The sequence below is a fragment of the Microtus pennsylvanicus genome, chromosome 6, assembly GCF_037038515.1.
Source record: "Microtus pennsylvanicus isolate mMicPen1 chromosome 6, mMicPen1.hap1, whole genome shotgun sequence".
In the NCBI taxonomy this organism is placed as follows: Eukaryota; Metazoa; Chordata; class Mammalia; order Rodentia; family Cricetidae; genus Microtus; species Microtus pennsylvanicus.
In genome coordinates, this window is record NC_134584.1 from 106,332,192 (window position 1) to 106,350,162 (window position 17,971).

Consider the following 17,971-nt stretch of genomic DNA (forward strand, 5'->3'; position numbering starts at 1 on the left):
TTATCCTAGTACTTGGGATGCAAAAGCAGGTGGATCTCTATAAAGGCCATGCTCTTCCTGGAAAATTTCTCTGCTTTACTGTCTGAGTTGCCCACTGATTCAAGTTTACTGAAAGCATCACTGACTTATAGAAGCCTTGCCAAATCCTTCTAATGAAATCTGTCATCCATATATCTATTGACTTTCTAATATGGATCTTTTATAAACTGGTTATAGCAATCTGACTGCCTACATTATACAGGCCACTAGTTAGATATTATGTATGACTAGAAGGTCCCAGAAGCTTACAGGTTACATATTATTTGTCTTTTTTGATCTTTGTGCTTAGGACTTTACATATAAATGTTTTTTTTTATTTTATTTTGTGTTTTGCCTGCATGTATGTATGTGTACCATGTGCAGTAACCATGAAATCAAATAAGGCATTGGATCTTCTGGGACTAGAGTCACAGGTTATGAACTGCCATATAGATGCTGGAAATCAAACTCTGATTTGATAAAAGCACTTGTTTTTATCATTCCAGCCCTATGACTTGACATTTAATGACAGCTTTCCCATTAAGGAATGGACCTAGAACCTCTCCAAACCTGTAACAGGAGACAGCTGATCCAGAATTACTTTCCTATGACAGATTAATATAGAATTAGAGAGAAAACTAAAATTATATATCCAGAATCTTTAGGCTTTTCACTAGATGATAGTCACAGGTAACTATATATGGTGTTTTCCAGTAACATATATGGTGCCTCATTCCTGTACCCCATTATTCGGGAAGCTAAGGGAGAAGGTTGTAATGATATTAATAAATAAAGCTTGCCTGAAGACAAGAATGCAAAACAGCCACACTAGTCGGCCATATAGGCCAGGCAGTGGTGGCACACACCTTTAATCCCAACAGCCATACTAGTTAGCCATAGAGGCCGTGCAGTGGTGGTGCCTTTAATCCCAGCACTAGAAAGGAATGTAAGGCGGGAAGAGACAGGAACTCATCACTCTCTCTCAGTCTGAAGATTTTACAGAGGTTAAGAGTTCTCTAGTGGTTTGGCTGCTTTGCTTTTATGATCTTCAGGGCGAACCCGTGTTTTTACTATTTGTGCTACAGAAGGATCAACATGTAGTAAGCCTGAGCTGCACACTGAGTTCCAGTTCTGCAAACCCCCATCACCACCATTATACACATACATCTTTGGTGTTCAACCTCTAGTTACTACATGGATCTGGTGGTACATGTTTGTAATCTTAGCACTTGGGATGATCAGAATTTTATGGCCACCCTCCACTATAAAGTGAGTTCAAGACCAGCCTAACTCAAATACAAATGTGCGTGCGCGGCACACACACACACACACACACACACACACACACACACACGTAGGGGAAAAGGATGGTGGGGGTGTTGAGCCAACAAGACTTACCATCATCTAAAGTGATATCCTGTAGACCAATGGTTGCAAAGTTAGGTTCCTGATCTTCAGGTTCAGGTTTAATGCTCACAGCTGCCCCACCAGGTGGAAATGAGGCTGGGTCACACAAACTGTGGCATACTAAGGATGGAAGTGCAGGAAGACCTCCTTGGCCTGTACTTTGTGCTTGAGTTGAGTGCTGTCCAGAATGCATTCTGGTAGCTGGAGATGGTGATGAGGCTGTTCCTGAGCTAGGAGATTGATAAGGCATAGACTGCAGCTGAGGGGATGATGGCCCAGAAAGCGGTGAACTAGCCAGGGGATGAGAGGCTGCTGGGGAAGCTGCTGTAGCAGATCCTGGATGTGAAGGACAGTATGTAATAGGTTGTAAATGAGAAGAAGGCTGACCTGTGACCTGGTCTGCCACTGGAGAAGAAAGAGATCTTTGTCCTGTGTTTGAACAATGGAATCCCATTGACTGCAGATGAGGTGGGGTTTGCACAGAATGAGGTGAATGTGCTAAGAGATGTTCTGATGCATCTGAATTTGAAGAATGAAATGGTGACAATGGTTGACAGCCAAGGTTTACTAAACTAGAAAGAGCTGCATCCTGCTGAAACAAAACTGGATCAAATTCTTGACTAGAGGCAGGATTCATAGGAAGACAAGTTGGTCCATTATACATATTAGTTTGTATAGACTGATAGGAAGACCCCATAGGAGATGTTGATGTAACTTGAAAAGGCTGGTGCATGACTGAAGATGGTATTATGTGCTGTTCTTTACCAGCACCCTCTTCCCTACACTGCAACTGTGGCAAATGGGATGAGGTTATTAAAGATGCATATGCTGGCTGGATTGGACAAATCAAGCTTCTCGATGCTGACAATGCACTGTCATGTGTGTGCCCTGAATCTGAGGAAGGCCTCTGGGTCTGGGCAGAATGAGGCACAGGTAAGGATGGAACTGAAGACAAATCAGTATCTTCTCTTTGTTCTTGCTTCATCAAAACTGAAAATAAATGATTAAAACAAATGTTATTATGCAGTTCATAAAATGATTATGGCATAACTTAATTCTATAACTCTAGCTTATAACTATAACACGTATGAGGATGAACTCAATGTCTTTAGAAAAGAAAACTGAGGTAAAATGTTTTATTTGTGTGTGTGTGTGTGTATATATATATGTACACTCATACATACACACAAATATTTTTGGTTTAAAAACATACATTCATTCATTTAGTTTGTGTGAGTGCATATATATGCCAGAGCACATATGTGAAGACAGAGGACGGCTTGTTGGGAGTTTTATCATTTAGGTCCTGAGGATCAAACTTAGGTCATCAGGCTTAGCAGAAAAATGCCTTTACTCACTGAGCCAACTTGATAGTCATTTTATGGCATAACTTATTCTGTGATTATTTCAGGTCTGAACTGCTGAGTGGCCGGGAAACAAACAAGTGGTCTCCTTATAGAAAAATCCAAATTCATTTTAGAAGAAAAGCTAAATGCTACAGAGAGCCATTACCTGAACAAGGACTGTCCAAATACACCTGTGACACTCTTCCTTGAGTCCGTATACAGTATATATCCCTTTATTTCCACTCAGAAAATAATGTCAGCGGCAATAGCTACAGTCCAGTGCTCTTCCATCCTGGGAGGATTATATGTTTACCGTGTCCTCCCAATTCATGAGGTAGTAACATGAAAGCAGCATAGCCTCTCCTGTCTGCTTTTGCCTTTGAGTTACTACCACTATTAGGTAGTAATCAATACCTCTAATTTGTACACCCTACTTCTCTTTTTTTGTAATTACAGAGCATTCTTCGTCATTCAGGACAGAGATGAGTTTCATCACAACAATCCTTGATAACATCTGAGTGCAGCATCAGTAAGTTACACCCTAAGCATGGAGGTATATGTGTTTAATCTCAGCACTCAGGAATCAGAAGCAGAGACAGGCCAATCTCTGGAGGTCAAGACCAGCTTGATCTACACAGCTAATAACCAGGCCAGTCAGGGATATAAACAAACAAACAAAAAAACAACAAACAAACGACAAAAACATATCCTAAAAGTAATAAAACACGGACATTTAGGATCTATGAGTTCATGAGTATGGGTATCAGTCATCCTCTTCAGTCCATTCCATTTAGTTTCTTTAAGACACGGTCTCATTACATAGCCCAGGATGTAATTCATGATCTTCTTTCCTGTCTTACCTTCTGAGTATTAAGATTACATATATGTGTCATCATGGCTGGCTTTAATCTCTATCTTTTAAAATCTTATCCCTTGTCACCTTCCTCAGAAATTTGATATTCCTGTTTTGTTTTGAGAAAGGGTCTCACTAAATAGCACTGACTACCCTGGAACTGTAGACCAGGCTGGCCTCAAATTCACAGAGATTCACATGCCTCTGCCAGGCAAAAAGTTGATATTCACCAATACTCCCATTCCTGAATATTTAAAACACGTTCACTGTTTGAGTTATTTTTTAATTTATTTATTTATTTATTTATTTATTTATTAATTATGTATACAACATTCTGCCTCCATGTATGCCCACATCCCAGAAGAGGGCACCAGATCTCATTACAGATGGTTGTGAGCCATCATGTGGTTGCTGGGAATTGAACTCAGGACCTCTGGAAGAGCAGTCAGTGCTCTTAACCTCTGAGCCATCTCTCCAGCCCCGAGTTATTTTTTTTTAAAACTTTTGTGGGTTCCTGACATATAAATCTAACTCTTCAGTTATGAGTTAAAAAACCAAACAAACAAACCAACAAACAAAAAATCCCTACTACTCATTGACACAGAATGGCCTACCACTGCTATGTACACCAAGCATGCCTGAAATTCATCTTCCTGCCTCTGTCTCCAAAAGTCTTTGGATTAATTACAGGAAGTCCCTGGTGGCTATGGAGAGTGAACTCAGGGCTAAGCAAAAATTTCACTACTGAACTACATCCCAAGCTCTGAAAAATGTAACATCTGTTACACATTACATATTATAAGTCTCATAAAATTCTATAATCCCATTAACCACAAGAGCTTGATATAAAAACATATGAACTCTTTCTTTTTTTAAGATTTATTTATTATGATACAGAGTTCTGCCTGCACACCAGAAGAGGGCACCAGATTTCATTATAGATGGTTGTGAGCCACCACTGGGTTGCTGGGAATTGAACTCAGAACCTCTGTAAGAGTAGTCCTTCTCTTAACCTCTGAGCGATCTCTCCAGACCCCATAAGAAGTCCTTATAGACTATAAATGTAGCATAGCCAGTCTGATATATATATGACAAATGAATAACCCTTAATAATAACCAGAATTATATGGCGGCATATACCTATTATTCTAGCACCCAGGAGGCTGAGATAGGAGGATTCCCAAGAGTTTTAGGTCAGCCTGGGCTACAAATTGAATCCCAGGGCAGTTATAGAGTGAGACCCAATCTGTTTCAAAACAAAACAAAAAGAAAAGAAAAAGAAAAAACCCTTCTAAATAAGCAAACAACCACCACCTTCTCACCCTCTCACCCTCTCAAATAAACTGTTGATTCTTTTGACTTAGTATATACAGGGTAAAAGCTTTAACACAAGGAAAGGAGCTGGAGAGATGGCTATAGTTAAGAGCACTGGTTGTTCTTGCAGAGGAACTACAGAGGTTCAATTTCCAGCACCCACATGGGACTCAACTATTTCTAACTCCAGTTTCAGAGAATCTGAAGCCCCCTTTGGCCTCTACCAACACTGGACATGCATGCGGAACACAGATACGCATGCAGTCAAAACAACCATACATGTAAGTTAAAAATTTAAAATGAATTTAAACAAGTTTTTGAAAGAGTAAATCTTGGAGAGGAAGGTTCATTACAATGGTTTTTTTGTTTTTGTTTTTGATGCTCTTAACCACTGAGCCATCTCTCCAGCCCCTCATTACAATGTTTTTAAATTACTATTATTCTAGCTGGGCAGTGTTGGTGCACGCCTTTAATGCCAGCACTTGGAAGGCAAAGCACTTAGGATCTCTGTGAGTTCAAGGCCAGCCTGGTCTACAGAATGAGTTAATGAGTTCCAGGACTGGCTCAACAGCTACTGAGAAACCCTGTCTAGAAAAACAAAAAACAAAACAAAACAAAACAAAAAAAGAAAAAGAAAAAAGAAAAAATTATCCCATGCCCATGCCTTGGTGACAAGCACAATGCCTACAGAGAAAACCTCTATAAATATTTGGGTTTTTAAAAAAGATTTATTTACTATATATACAATTTTCTGTCGTCATGCAGGCATGCATGCCAGAAGAGTATGCCAGATCTCATTACAGATGGTCATGAGCCACCATGTGATTGCTGGGAATTGAACTCAGGTCTTCTGGAAGAACAGGCAGTGCTCTTAACTGCTGAGCCATCTCTGCAGCCTCTTGTTCCTTAATTATCATTATTATTATTAATTAAATCTTTTCCAAATATCTGTTCTTTAACTAATGTAACTATTAGTATATATTACTAAATGTAATAGGTATGTCATTAAAAAAAAACAACAACCTAGAGCCAAGTAGTGCTGACACACCTTTAATCCCAGCATTTGGGAAGCAGAAGCAGGTTGATCTCTGTGAGTTTTCAGGTCAGCCTGATCTATACAGTGAGTTTCAGGACAACCAGGGCTACACACACACAAAAAAAAACACTTGTTTCTGGGGGGGAGGAGGGGACTAGAAAATTAAATCATCCTTAATGGTTGCAAAAAGTGGCATGGATACATCCGTGGTTAGTGGTACCATAAAATCAAAAACTCTGACATCAACGTTATATCCCTAGCTCACAGACTGAAACAACTATCATTTATCAGATGAAAATGCAGCAAAAGTTGCATCATGGTGGTGTGCACCTTTAATCTCAGCACTTGGAAGACTGGCAGAGGCAAATGGATCTCTAAGTGTGAGGTTAACCTGGTCTACATAAGGAGTTCCAGGACAGTCAGGGCTCCATATCACAGAAACCCTGTCTAAGAAAAAAAAAAAAATGAAGACACCATGGACATACTAACCCCTTGGTATTAAAAGCACAATGGAAATTCATGATCCAAGAGCACGCACATTTTCCCTTCTTACACTGTTGGTGATTTCTGAGAACTTCTGAAAAGTTCAAACCTATATTCCATCTTTTAATCCTAATATTTAAAGTCAATACAAATTCTAAGACTATGTTGCAGCTGGGTAGTGGTAACACACACCTTTAATCCCAGCACTTGGAAGGCGAGACAGCTGGATGAGTTCGAGGCCAGCCTGGTCTACAGAGCAAGTTCCAGAAAGCCAGGGCTACACAAGGAAATTCTGTTTCAAAAAAAACAAAAAAAAATGCAAATGGGCTAGACATTGTTGATGTATTTATTGCCTGTATATATTGTACATAGTTGTTGTACTTACTGCATATACTTTTTCTTATATTAGTTATAACCTCTTTTATTTTATATAAAAAGGAGAAATGTAGTGGCATTTCAATTATGTTTTCATAAATGAAGAAAAGAAGAAATAATATGTTGTCATTAACATTAAACATTTTAATGCAAAATTCTTATGAAAGAAAACTCTAAACCATCACAATTTCTTGTACCTGGTGTGTAAGTAAAACGTTGAGACTGGCTTTTTTTCCTCTTGCCATTGCACAGATAAAAGTGCACCTGCACTGCAGCTGTAACTGCTGGGTTATGATAGGGAGGAACTTCAAGGACAATGTGAGCCTAAGGAACAAGGAAAGCAACACTGTGTTATACGCATAACTAAAAATGAAATGCACCTGCCAAACTCAGAGCAACTCATGAGACTTAACCCTTAATACAAGCTCTCCCTGTCACAGAAGATTATGCACATCAACTAGTCATATAAATCATTTACACCAGTATCTTGTTGACAGACAAAAAATCTTTAATCACTAAAGAAGAAATTGATTTTTACCTGCCCAATTAGTTGTAGCAAAAATGAGAGTTGTTAGGCATAGTGATGTACATCTGTAACCTCAGCACTCAGAAGGTAGAGGCAGATAGATAACAAATTCAAGGCCAGACTGAGTTACATTGTAAGACCTTTTAAAATAAATAGATAACATCTTATTACATACTACGTACTGAAATATGTGACTCTACTCAACATTAAGATATATATCTTAATAAAAGGCCCACTTCAGAATATGATCATGTTTAACATTCTTCAAGTTATATTATACTTTTCTTTTTTAAATTTTAAATATATGAGTGCTTGCCTATAAGTATGTCTGTGCACATGCATATAGTACCCAAGGAGGTCAGAAGATTTTTGGATCCTCTGGAAATGAAGTTATAGAAGGTTCTTAGCCAACACATGGGTACTGGGGACCAAACTCAGGTCCTCTACAAGTGCAACAAGTGCCCTTAACTGCTGATTCATCTCTTCAGTCCCTGGGTTAGATTTCTTAGTATGAGATTTATACTCAAAACTTCTAACTGGAAAGTATATAAAACCTATATACAAAGTGAAAACCTTTATTCAAAATCAAATCTGATCATCCATGTAACTGTTCCATGTCTTTAGGAAGCACTGTGGAAAATAATATATTGTAGTCTAGAAAAGATTGCCTCTATTCCAATCAAGATGCAAGATCATAGTTTCTTTCAGTAAGGATTCTGGAAGGCTTAATGGTTTAATGAGTAGCTGTGGTGTTAGGAAGTGTGTTCAAAGACAAATCACTAGGGGCTTGTCCCATGAAACAAAGTTGGTGTTTTTTAAGAAAAGTACAGTTGCTGGGCAGCAGTGACACGTCTTTCATCCCAGCACTCAGGAGTCAGAGGCAGGCAGAACTTTGTGAGATCAAGGCCACCCTGGTCTACAGAGTGAGTTCCAGGACAGGCTCCAAAGTTACAGAGAAACCCTGTCTAGAAAAAAAAAAAAAGGACAAAAAAGAAGTATAGTCACTGTCCTAGTTAGTCCTAATATTGCTGTGATTACACACTCACTATGACCAAACAACTTGGGGAGGAAAGGATTTATCTGGCTTATCCTTCCATATTACTGTCATCATTGAAGAAAGTCAGGACAGAAACTCAAACAGGACAGGAACCTGGAGTTAGGAGCTGATGCAGAGGCCATTGATGGGTGCTGCTTACTGGCTTGCTTTCCAGAGTTTGCTCAGCCTGCTTTCTTATAAAACCAAGGACATCAGCCCACATCAATCACTAACAAGAAAATGCCCTACCGGCTTGCCTACAGCCTGATTTTATGAAAGCTTTTTCTCGACTGAAGTTCTCTCTTCTCTAGTAACTGAATACAAAACTAGCTACAACAGTCACTTTGGGGGGCTAGGAGGAACATGTTATTAGCCTTGAACTTGTGAACAGCCTCAGCCTTAACATCCCTCCTGGTCTGCTTCTTGAGTACTGTATTTAAGGCTAGCATCACCATACCTGGCCTGCCTCTGCCTCTGTCTCCCACATGCTGGGATTAAAGGCATGGGCCACTGCCACTAGGCTTGTTTATTTTCTTAAACTTTAATCTGAATACCTAAAAATTCTAATCTTTCTTTTTCTCAATAGTCTTTCCCATACCAAAAAGTTAAATTATTCAATTTTCTCCTGAGTTTCTTTAACATTTCTTTCCCTTTTTTTGGGGGGGGGGGGTAAGGTCTCACAATAAAGACCTGGCTAGCCTTCACCTCACAGACCTGTATCTAACCCTGCCTCCAAGTTCTGGGACTAAAGGCATATGTCACCATGCCTAGCCTTAAATGCACTTCTTTTTTATAAAAAATTCTTTGAGATTCATTTTATTTTGTATGTATAACCTTTTGCCTGCATGTATATGTATATGTACTGTGTATATCTGAGGAGATCAGAAGAGGAGATTGGATCCCCTGGAAATGCAGTTACAATGTGAGTATGTGAGTACTAGGATCTGAATGCAGGTCCTCTGCAAGAGGAACAAGTTCCCTTAACCACTGAGCCAATTCTTCAGCCCTGTTTAAATACTTCTTACTAATTAAGTAATTAAGGTGACTTTCTTACCCCTTGACATTTTTCTCTGATTATTTTCCCTTCAGCCTCCCAATGAGGTCTTCCATCTATTTAAAGAAAAAAATTACAGTTAAAAGCAGTGCAAGTTCGAAAACAGAAAATCTAATCTATGTAACATCACAAATTATTAGTAGAGAGAATATTTTTCCTCACAGACTTTCAATTAAAAAAAAAAAAAAGAGCCAGGAAGTGGCGCACACCTTTAATCCCAGCACCCATGAGACAGAGGCAGGTGGATCTGAGTTTGAGATCAGCCTAGTCTACGGAGCTAGTTCCAGGACAGCCAGGGCTACAAAGAAAAACCCTGTCTCGGAAACAACAACAACAACAACAAAAAAAAAAACAGAACAAAACAAACAACAACAAAGAACTTAAGGTCAGTCTGGGCTATATGAGACTTAGTCTCAAACAAAAACCAAAACCCTGACAAATAAACAAGGGTGGGGGATCTGCTTGAAAGGGGAAGCAAGAGGCCAGGCAGTAACCCTAAGTATCTGATATTATTCTTTTTTGTTGTTGTTGCTTTTTGTTTGTTTGGTTTTTGGACACAAGGTTTCACTGTGTAGCACTATTATTTTTATAAGAATGTTTTTTTAGGGGCTGGAGAGATGGCTCAGAGGTTCTTCCAGAGGTCCTGAGTTCAATCCCCAGCAACCACATGGTGGTTCACAACCATCTATAATGGGATCTGGTGCCCTCTTCTGGCAGAACACTGTAAACTTAATAAATAAATAAATAAAATCTTTAAAAAATCCAGGACAAGCTCCAAAGCCATAAAGAAACCCTGTCTCGAAAAAACCAAAAAAAAAAAAAAAAATCTTTAAAAAGGGGCAGCATCAAAAAAAAAAATTATATACATATATATGTTTTTTTAAGCCAGGCAAACATCTTTGCACTTGGGAGGCAGAGTCAGACAGATCTTTGAGTTTGAGGCCAGCCTGGTCTACAGAGTGAGTTTCAGGACAGCCAGGGATACACAAAAACAAAATAACATAAAAGGTATTTTGACAATACTGGGCTAATGCCACCCCTTTAAACTATTAGAATATTCACAGAGTTGTCCAACCAACTACTAATTACAGATCATTTTTATCATCCCTAGTCACTTCTGATGACTTCAAACAACTACAAAACACTACATCTACTTCCTACCTCTGTGAATTGCTTATTCTATATATTTTGTGATGGCTACTTTTAATAGCTTCAACACTTGGCCATATAACATGCATTAGTAGTATTTTATTAATTTTAAATTTTATTTATTTATTTTTGTACAGGGTTTCTCTCTGTAGACCTGGCTGTCCTGAACTCCCTCTTATAGACCAGACATGGCCTTGAATTCACAGAGAATTCAATCCCCTCTGCTTGAGGGGATTAAAGGCGTGAGCCACCCCCACCTGGCTACTTCATTAATTTTTATGGCCAAATAATATTCCACTTATATATGATTAGGGTTTTTTCTTTTCTTGCTATTTTTTATTTTTATTTTTTTGTTTTTTTTAAATTTATTTATTTATTATGTATACAATGTTCTGTCTGCATGTATACCTGCCCGCCAGAAGAGGGCACCAGATCTCATTACAGATGGTTGTGAGCCACCATGTGGTTGCTGGGAATTGAACTCAGGACCTCTGGAAGAGCAGCCGGTGCTCTTAACCTCTGAGCCATCTCTCCAGCCCCTTTTTTTGGTTTTTCGAGACAGAATTTTTCTGGATAGCCCTGGCTGTTCTAGAATTAGCTCTGTAGACCAGGTTGGCCTTGAACTCACAGAGATCAGTCTGCCTACGCCTCCCAAGTGCTGGGATTAAAGGCTTGTGCACCATTACTGCCTGTATACGATTAATGTTAACTGTCAACTAGAATGGCTGGGCAGTCTCAGTGAGGGACTATCTAAATCAAGTTGGCCTGAGCTAAGCCTGTGAGATCAACTGTGGATGTTACTAGCTGCTTCAAGTTCCTGCCTTCTCACTAGAAGAGTTGGAACCGGAAATTATAAACCAGAAATCCCTCTGTCACCTAATTGTCAGGGTATTTTATCAAAGCAACAGAGATGAAACTAGGATAGTGGGACATAGTACATTGTTTTTAACTGTTGGTAAAGAACTGTTCGGTTCTTTCCATTTTGGAGTTATTATGAACAATTCTGCCATAAACATTTGTATTTCAACTTTTGTGTGGGCATGTTCACAGGTTTCCTGAGTGCATATCAAGGAGTAGAAATGCTGAATGAATTCTATTTTTAATATGCCATTAAAGAGAAAAATTTAACATTTATATATAAATTTATTAACTGCAACTCCCCAATTAACTCAGTGCTTAGATGATGACTATAGCCTAAGGAAATAACATTAATATCAATATAATATCTATAATTTCATTCTTTTATCACTTATAATGAAGTTAATTTGTATCTTATATTATTTACCTTGTCCTTTTTCAAGAAAAATGATTTTGGATTCTGGAAGAAAATTAGATCCAGTCACAATCATTTCATGGCCTCCATTGACAGAGCAACTGTTGATACTGTACTTCTCAATATGAGGGAGCTCTTGAGCAGATCGCTGAGCTGTTTTACAAGTTAAGAAAAGCAAAATATTATTTTAAAACATTTCACACATACAAGATGAGCTCAAAACACAAAATAAGCACTGAGATTAATTAATTTAAGCTATTAAAATTCAAGACAATGGTAATAATTCTTATTAAAGAGCAAACATTTAGAAACAGAGTTATACTGAATTGGTATAAAATTATTTCTTAAGACTACAACTGCAAAAAAACTGATAACGATAAATTAATGTCTTTTACTTCACATTGGCTTCCACACATTTACCTAATATTTTACTTTTAACTTAGCTTCTTGAGTATGTGTCTTCCACAGAACTGTTAAAATTTACAAACCTAATTATAAAAATCAAGTCCAAAACTATGCAACTAAACTATGAATAATTAAGAGAAGACAAGTATCTAAATAACTACTACAGGACAAACAACCCTTTCCTTATGAGAAATAGTCAATCATCATCATATTAGGCTTATATAGTAGATAATTTTAAAAATAAATAATAAATGAAACACATATTTTACAATTTAATTTCTAAAAGCAGCTGTACTTCTGCAATGACTCCATTTCTCTACCTCCACAGGGTTTGAGGAATATAATCTGATCTTCTAATTCATAGTGTTACTTAACTATAAAGTTTCATAAAGTATTTTTTTCTATCCTTACCGTCTACTTTCTGTTCTGAACAGAAGTTATATTTTTCTAATATATGTATATGCGCGTATATAATATTCATATATATATGTGTGTATATATATATATATATATATATATATATATATATATATAATAAACATAATAGTTTTTCCCTTTCCTTTCCAAAATAAAATGCTGGGACTACTGAGTAGGCTCAGAGGTTAAGAGCACTTGTTGTGAGCTGAACGTTCTGACACACACCTTCAATCTCAGCACTCCAGGGACAGAAGCAGGTGGATCTCTGTGAGTTCAAGGCTAGCCTGGTCTACATAGTAAGTTTTCAGGCCAGGCAAAGCTGGTATCTCAAAAAACAAAACAAAACAGAAAACCCACAAACAAACAAAAAAGAAAAAAAGAGCATAGGCTGCTCTTTCAGAAAACTGGAATTCAATTTATAACACCTACATGGTGGTTCACAATCATTTGTAACTCCAGTTCCTGGGGATTTGACATGCTCTGTTGACCTATCCAGGCACAAGGCACACATGTGGTGCACACACACACACACATGCAAGCAAAACATACAAATACAATAAAATAAACTTGTATGAATACATGAGATATCTCTGTCTCCTTTCACTATACATGTTTACACTGTTCTCAATGATTCAGTTATGCCAGCTAACCTTCTGAGACCTACAGGTCTGCCACGCTTGAAAACATGTCAAGTTTTAGGACATTTTCTCATATCTTATGTTTGCAAATTGGAGGTAAAATCACCCACTTTTTGAAATGGATGTCATAATAATTCGATAGTATTAAAAAAGCAAAAACAGACAAAACCCGTTAGCTTGTCATCTAGGTGCATGCCTTTAATCTAAGCACTGGAGGAAAAGGGAGGGAACTCTGAGTTTGAGACCAGCTTGATCTACAAAGGGATTTCTAGGCCAATTAGGTTAAATAGTGAGTGAGACCTTGTCTCCATCCAACCAACCAACATGGTTGATTCTTATTCAGTTGAGGAGTAAGCTTGCAAAACAGGATGCTATTACTATTATATTAAGGCTAACATTTACATAAAACAAAGATAATCATGTAACAACTAAAAGCATAAAGATCATAACTTCATGACAGGATTCTCAACTGTTTTAATTTATAGTTAGTGTGGTAGTTTGAATTTTAATTGGCCCCCAAAATCTCGTAGGGAGTGGCAATTAGAGTTGTGGATTTGTTAGAGTGGGTATGGCCTTGTTGGAAAAAGTGTGTCACTAAGCAGATGGGCTTTGATGTTTCTTATGTTCAAGATACCATCCAGTGACACAATCCACTTCCTATTGCCTTCTGATCAAGATGTTGCCAGCACCATGTTTGCCTGCATGCCGCCATGTTCCCTGATAAGATGATAATGGACTAAACCTTTGAAACTGTTAGCAAGCCACAACAATTAAATGCTTTCTTTTTAAGAGATGTCGTGGTCATAGTGTCTCTTCACAGCAATGCAAATCCTAGACTGTTAGGCAAGGTAACACAAACCTATACTGACCCCAACACATAGGCTTGTGGTAGGAGTCAGGAAAAATGTAAATCGGAGACAAGAAAGAGAGGGAGGGAGGCAGAGGAGAAGGAAAAAGTTTCTCTATAGTCACATAGCTGACAAGAATCAAATTATAGTGAGAAGACATTTTCTAACATAAAGTTAGAACTCTTCTCACCTGGTTAGCTCATTTTCATGTCAGAAAAACAAACCAGCAACTCAGAATCAATACTTTGTAGTTTTAATATATATCCCATTTTAATCAAAATGCACAAAACTTACATCAAAATCTTAAAACATATTGCAAGCTCACTTACAGCACTCAACAGGAATAGATGCTATCTGCAGAGAAAGGACTTTTCCACTAGGCTGTGGGATGTGCACACGAAATACCAGTCGTACTCTAGTATTCTTTCTGCCAATATCAGTTTCTCCTTTTCGAAGTTCTATATCTGAATTTCGAAGTTTCAAAATACCTGCACAGTCAATACTAGAAAAAAAATACATTTTAATTTCATTATTCAGAAACTGTTCTGAACAACTCAACTGCATAAATATGTACTGCAATTTGCCAGGTCTTGTGCACCTATAACCCCAGCATTTGAGAGGGAGAGAAGCAGGAGGATCAGTAGTTACAGGTCAGCCTTAGCTACACAGTGAGCTCAAGACCAAAATGGACTATAAGAGACTCTATCTCAAAGCCAAACAAAAATTTTCCAGAAAGAATTCTGTAACCCAAATCAGGTCAAAAACAAATATTTGAGGTGAGCATGATATACATGTTTATAATTCCAATACTTGGAAGACTGAGGCATAATGATTACCTTAAGTTCAAGGCCAACTTGGACCTGCAATCAAAAACTAATGAACTATAAAGATGGCTCAGTAGTTAAAAGGGTGTGCTGTTCAAGCAGAGGACCCAAGTTTGGTTCCTAGTACCCCAGCCAAGCAGTTCACGATGATTTGTAACACTAGTTCCAAAGGATCTGACACCATCTTCTGAACTTCTTGGGCACTGTATACAAATGGTGCACATACATACACTCAGCACACAAACATATAAGAAAATAAATATACATAAGAAAATAAAAGGAAATAAAAAGTAAATAGTTGGTTGGAACATGGGTCAGCAGTTATGCGCACTTCTTACAGAAGACTCAGGATTGATTCCCAGCTTCCACAAGGAAGCTCACAATAGTCCATAACACCAGTTTCAGAACACACATTGATACAAATATACATTGACTGGGAGGGATACCTTTAATCCCAGCACTCGTGAGGCAGCAGCAGGTGGATCTCTGTGAGTTCAAGACCAGCCTGGGCTACAAAAGGTAGTTCCAGGACAGGCTCCAAAGCTACAGAGAAACCCTGTCTCGAAAAACCAAAATAAATAAATAATATATACACATTGAGCAAACCACTCATACACATAAAATAAAACAAAATGAAATAGCTAAAAAAAAAAAGTGGCCCCCCCCACAAGACAGGTTTGTTTGTTTTTTTATGTTAAAAAGTTTATTTCAGTAACATTGTAAGGCAACAATTAACCCTCAACAATTCAGCAAAGAAGTGAAAAGAGATGGACCAGACACATTCTTCCAGTACCTTCCTGAGTTACATAGACTCTTGTGGTCCAACCTTCTTCATGGTAAAACCTTGGGGGAATCCTAGACATTTAATGCAGCTGCTAAACTGGAAACACTTCTTAGAACAATCATTCTTAAATACTGAGAACTGTGAAGTCACAATTCTTTTATACTCCTCCCTCTGTGCTGCTTATATTTACACTCATTAGGAAAATGCATTGCTTAGACTTTAAAAAATATCTTTTTAGAAGTGAATTACTCAAATGATCAGATAATTTTTAAAAGGGGGAGTTACTGATAACTAACAGGTTTTCTCTGTATAATAACCCTCTTTCCTTCCTTTGTAGACCAGGTTGGCCTGCCTCTGGCTACTGAGTACTGGGATTAAATAAAGTCTTGCACCACCACGCCTGGTTTAAAAATAATTAAAAAATAAATAATTTAAAATATGTTTAATAAACAAATTAAAATTAAAATATTGGACTGGAGATATGGCTCAGCAATTAAGAGCACTAATTGTTCTTCCAGAGGACCCAGGTCCAATTCCCAACAACCACATGGTGGCTCACAACCATCTGTAACTCTAACTACAGAGGATCTAAACCCCTCTTTTATCCTCCTCAGCACCAGGCATGCACATGGTGCATAGATATACATACAAGTAAACTATCCAAACATAAAATAAACATATCTCAAAAAATGCTTAAATTTTGAAAAGTGATTTAAAAAAAAAACAAATTATAAGAATCTTAAAAGTAAGAAATGCAATCCCACCAAAAAAATCTATATAAGCTTACAAAAACTCATATTTAGCGATGAAAATATATATTAATTTGTTTGAAATGACCTCTTAGTTAATTTTGGTTTTTTTGAAATAAGATCTCTCTCACTTTGTAGCCCAAATGACCTCAAACTCAAAAACTGTCCTGACTTAGACTTCTAAATGTTAGTATAGGGTATATATTAACAAATTAACCTTTGTTTTCAGTCAAGGTGTAACACTGACATTCATGTCCACCCTATTTCTCAGACAGGAAGAAGTTAAGAGTAGGTGAGAAAATAGACAGTGGCAGCATGTATCTGCTGTTCTGTACTTTCATTGTTGTTTACTCCTCGGTTGTTTGTTTTTGAGACCGGAGCTCAGTGTGTAGCCTTGACTGGCCCGGAACTGGAAATATAGACGAGGCTGGCCTCAAACTCAAAGAGATCCATCATCTCTGTCTCTGCCTATTGAATGCTGAGACTAGTTTTTGAGTCAGGGTCATATACAGCTCTGGACAGCCTCTAACTCACTATGTACTCAAGGATCACTCTCAACTGTTCTTCCTGAATCTACATTCCAAATTCTGGGACTATAGGCAGAAGACGCCAACTTTCTTTCTGGAAATATGAAACTTACTGCCCTCCTGAACAAACTTTCCAGAATTATATAATACTAGTAAACAATAAATATTTTATAGTTAACTAAAAACCAAAACCAAACAAATCATGTATTTTTCTAAGAACTGTTTCAAGAAAACTGATTTTTTTTAAATTAAGGTTTTAAAAAGATTATTCTTAATTATGTAAGTGGGGGGGGGTAGGGATAGAGGGGCATGCATGCACGTGAGTGCAGGGGCTTGTGAAGGTTATGAGCATCAGATAGCCTGGAGCCAGAAATACAGGCAGTTGTTAGCTGCCTGATGTGGGTGTGCAGAACCTAACTCTAGTCCTCTGAAAGAGTATAGGATTTTAACTGCTGAGTTAGCTTAATGCTCAATTTAACAAAGGCTTTAAGACGCAGAGACAGATGAATCTCTATGAGTTCGAGGCTACCATGGTCTACATAATTAGTTTCAGGATAGCCAGAGTTACATAATGAGAAACAAGAAAGAAAGAAAAGAAGAAAGGAAAAAAGAAGGAAGAAAAACAAACAAATAAACAAAAAACCACAAAAAACAAAAAAGATACCTGGCTGACATATTATTTTCGGGTAGGAGTGGAATTTCAAGAACTTTTGTGCTGGCAATTATTATCTCTTGACTTGCAGTAGCAACTGTCTTTCCAGTAATACGATGCACCTGGTAAAACGCATGAGGTCGTAAATATCGATCATCAGCTGTTCCAATAAACATCTGTAGATTTATTGGCTTTTCACTATAGCCCAGGAGCTAAATGAAAAGAAACACAAAAGTACATTTCATTATCCATACATT

At 37.7% G+C, this 17,971-nt stretch overlaps 1 protein-coding gene across 2 annotated transcripts in view; it reads right to left on the minus strand.

Moving 5' to 3' along the window:
• Nucleotides 1-17,971, minus strand: part of Nfatc3 (nuclear factor of activated T cells 3) — a 66,913-nt gene that overhangs the window by 20,758 nt on the left and 28,184 nt on the right. For both annotated transcript variants that reach the window (XM_075977195.1, XM_075977196.1), the window contains exons 4-9: nucleotides 17,727-17,926; nucleotides 14,508-14,680; nucleotides 11,883-12,023; nucleotides 9,449-9,504; nucleotides 7,030-7,156; nucleotides 1,417-2,415 (exon numbers count right to left, since the gene is read on the minus strand). In XM_075977195.1, coding sequence (XP_075833310.1) covers nucleotides 1,417-2,415; nucleotides 7,030-7,156; nucleotides 9,449-9,504; nucleotides 11,883-12,023; nucleotides 14,508-14,680; nucleotides 17,727-17,926 — 1,696 coding nt within the window. The remainder of the gene's footprint in view (nucleotides 1-1,416; nucleotides 2,416-7,029; nucleotides 7,157-9,448; nucleotides 9,505-11,882; nucleotides 12,024-14,507; nucleotides 14,681-17,726; nucleotides 17,927-17,971) is intronic.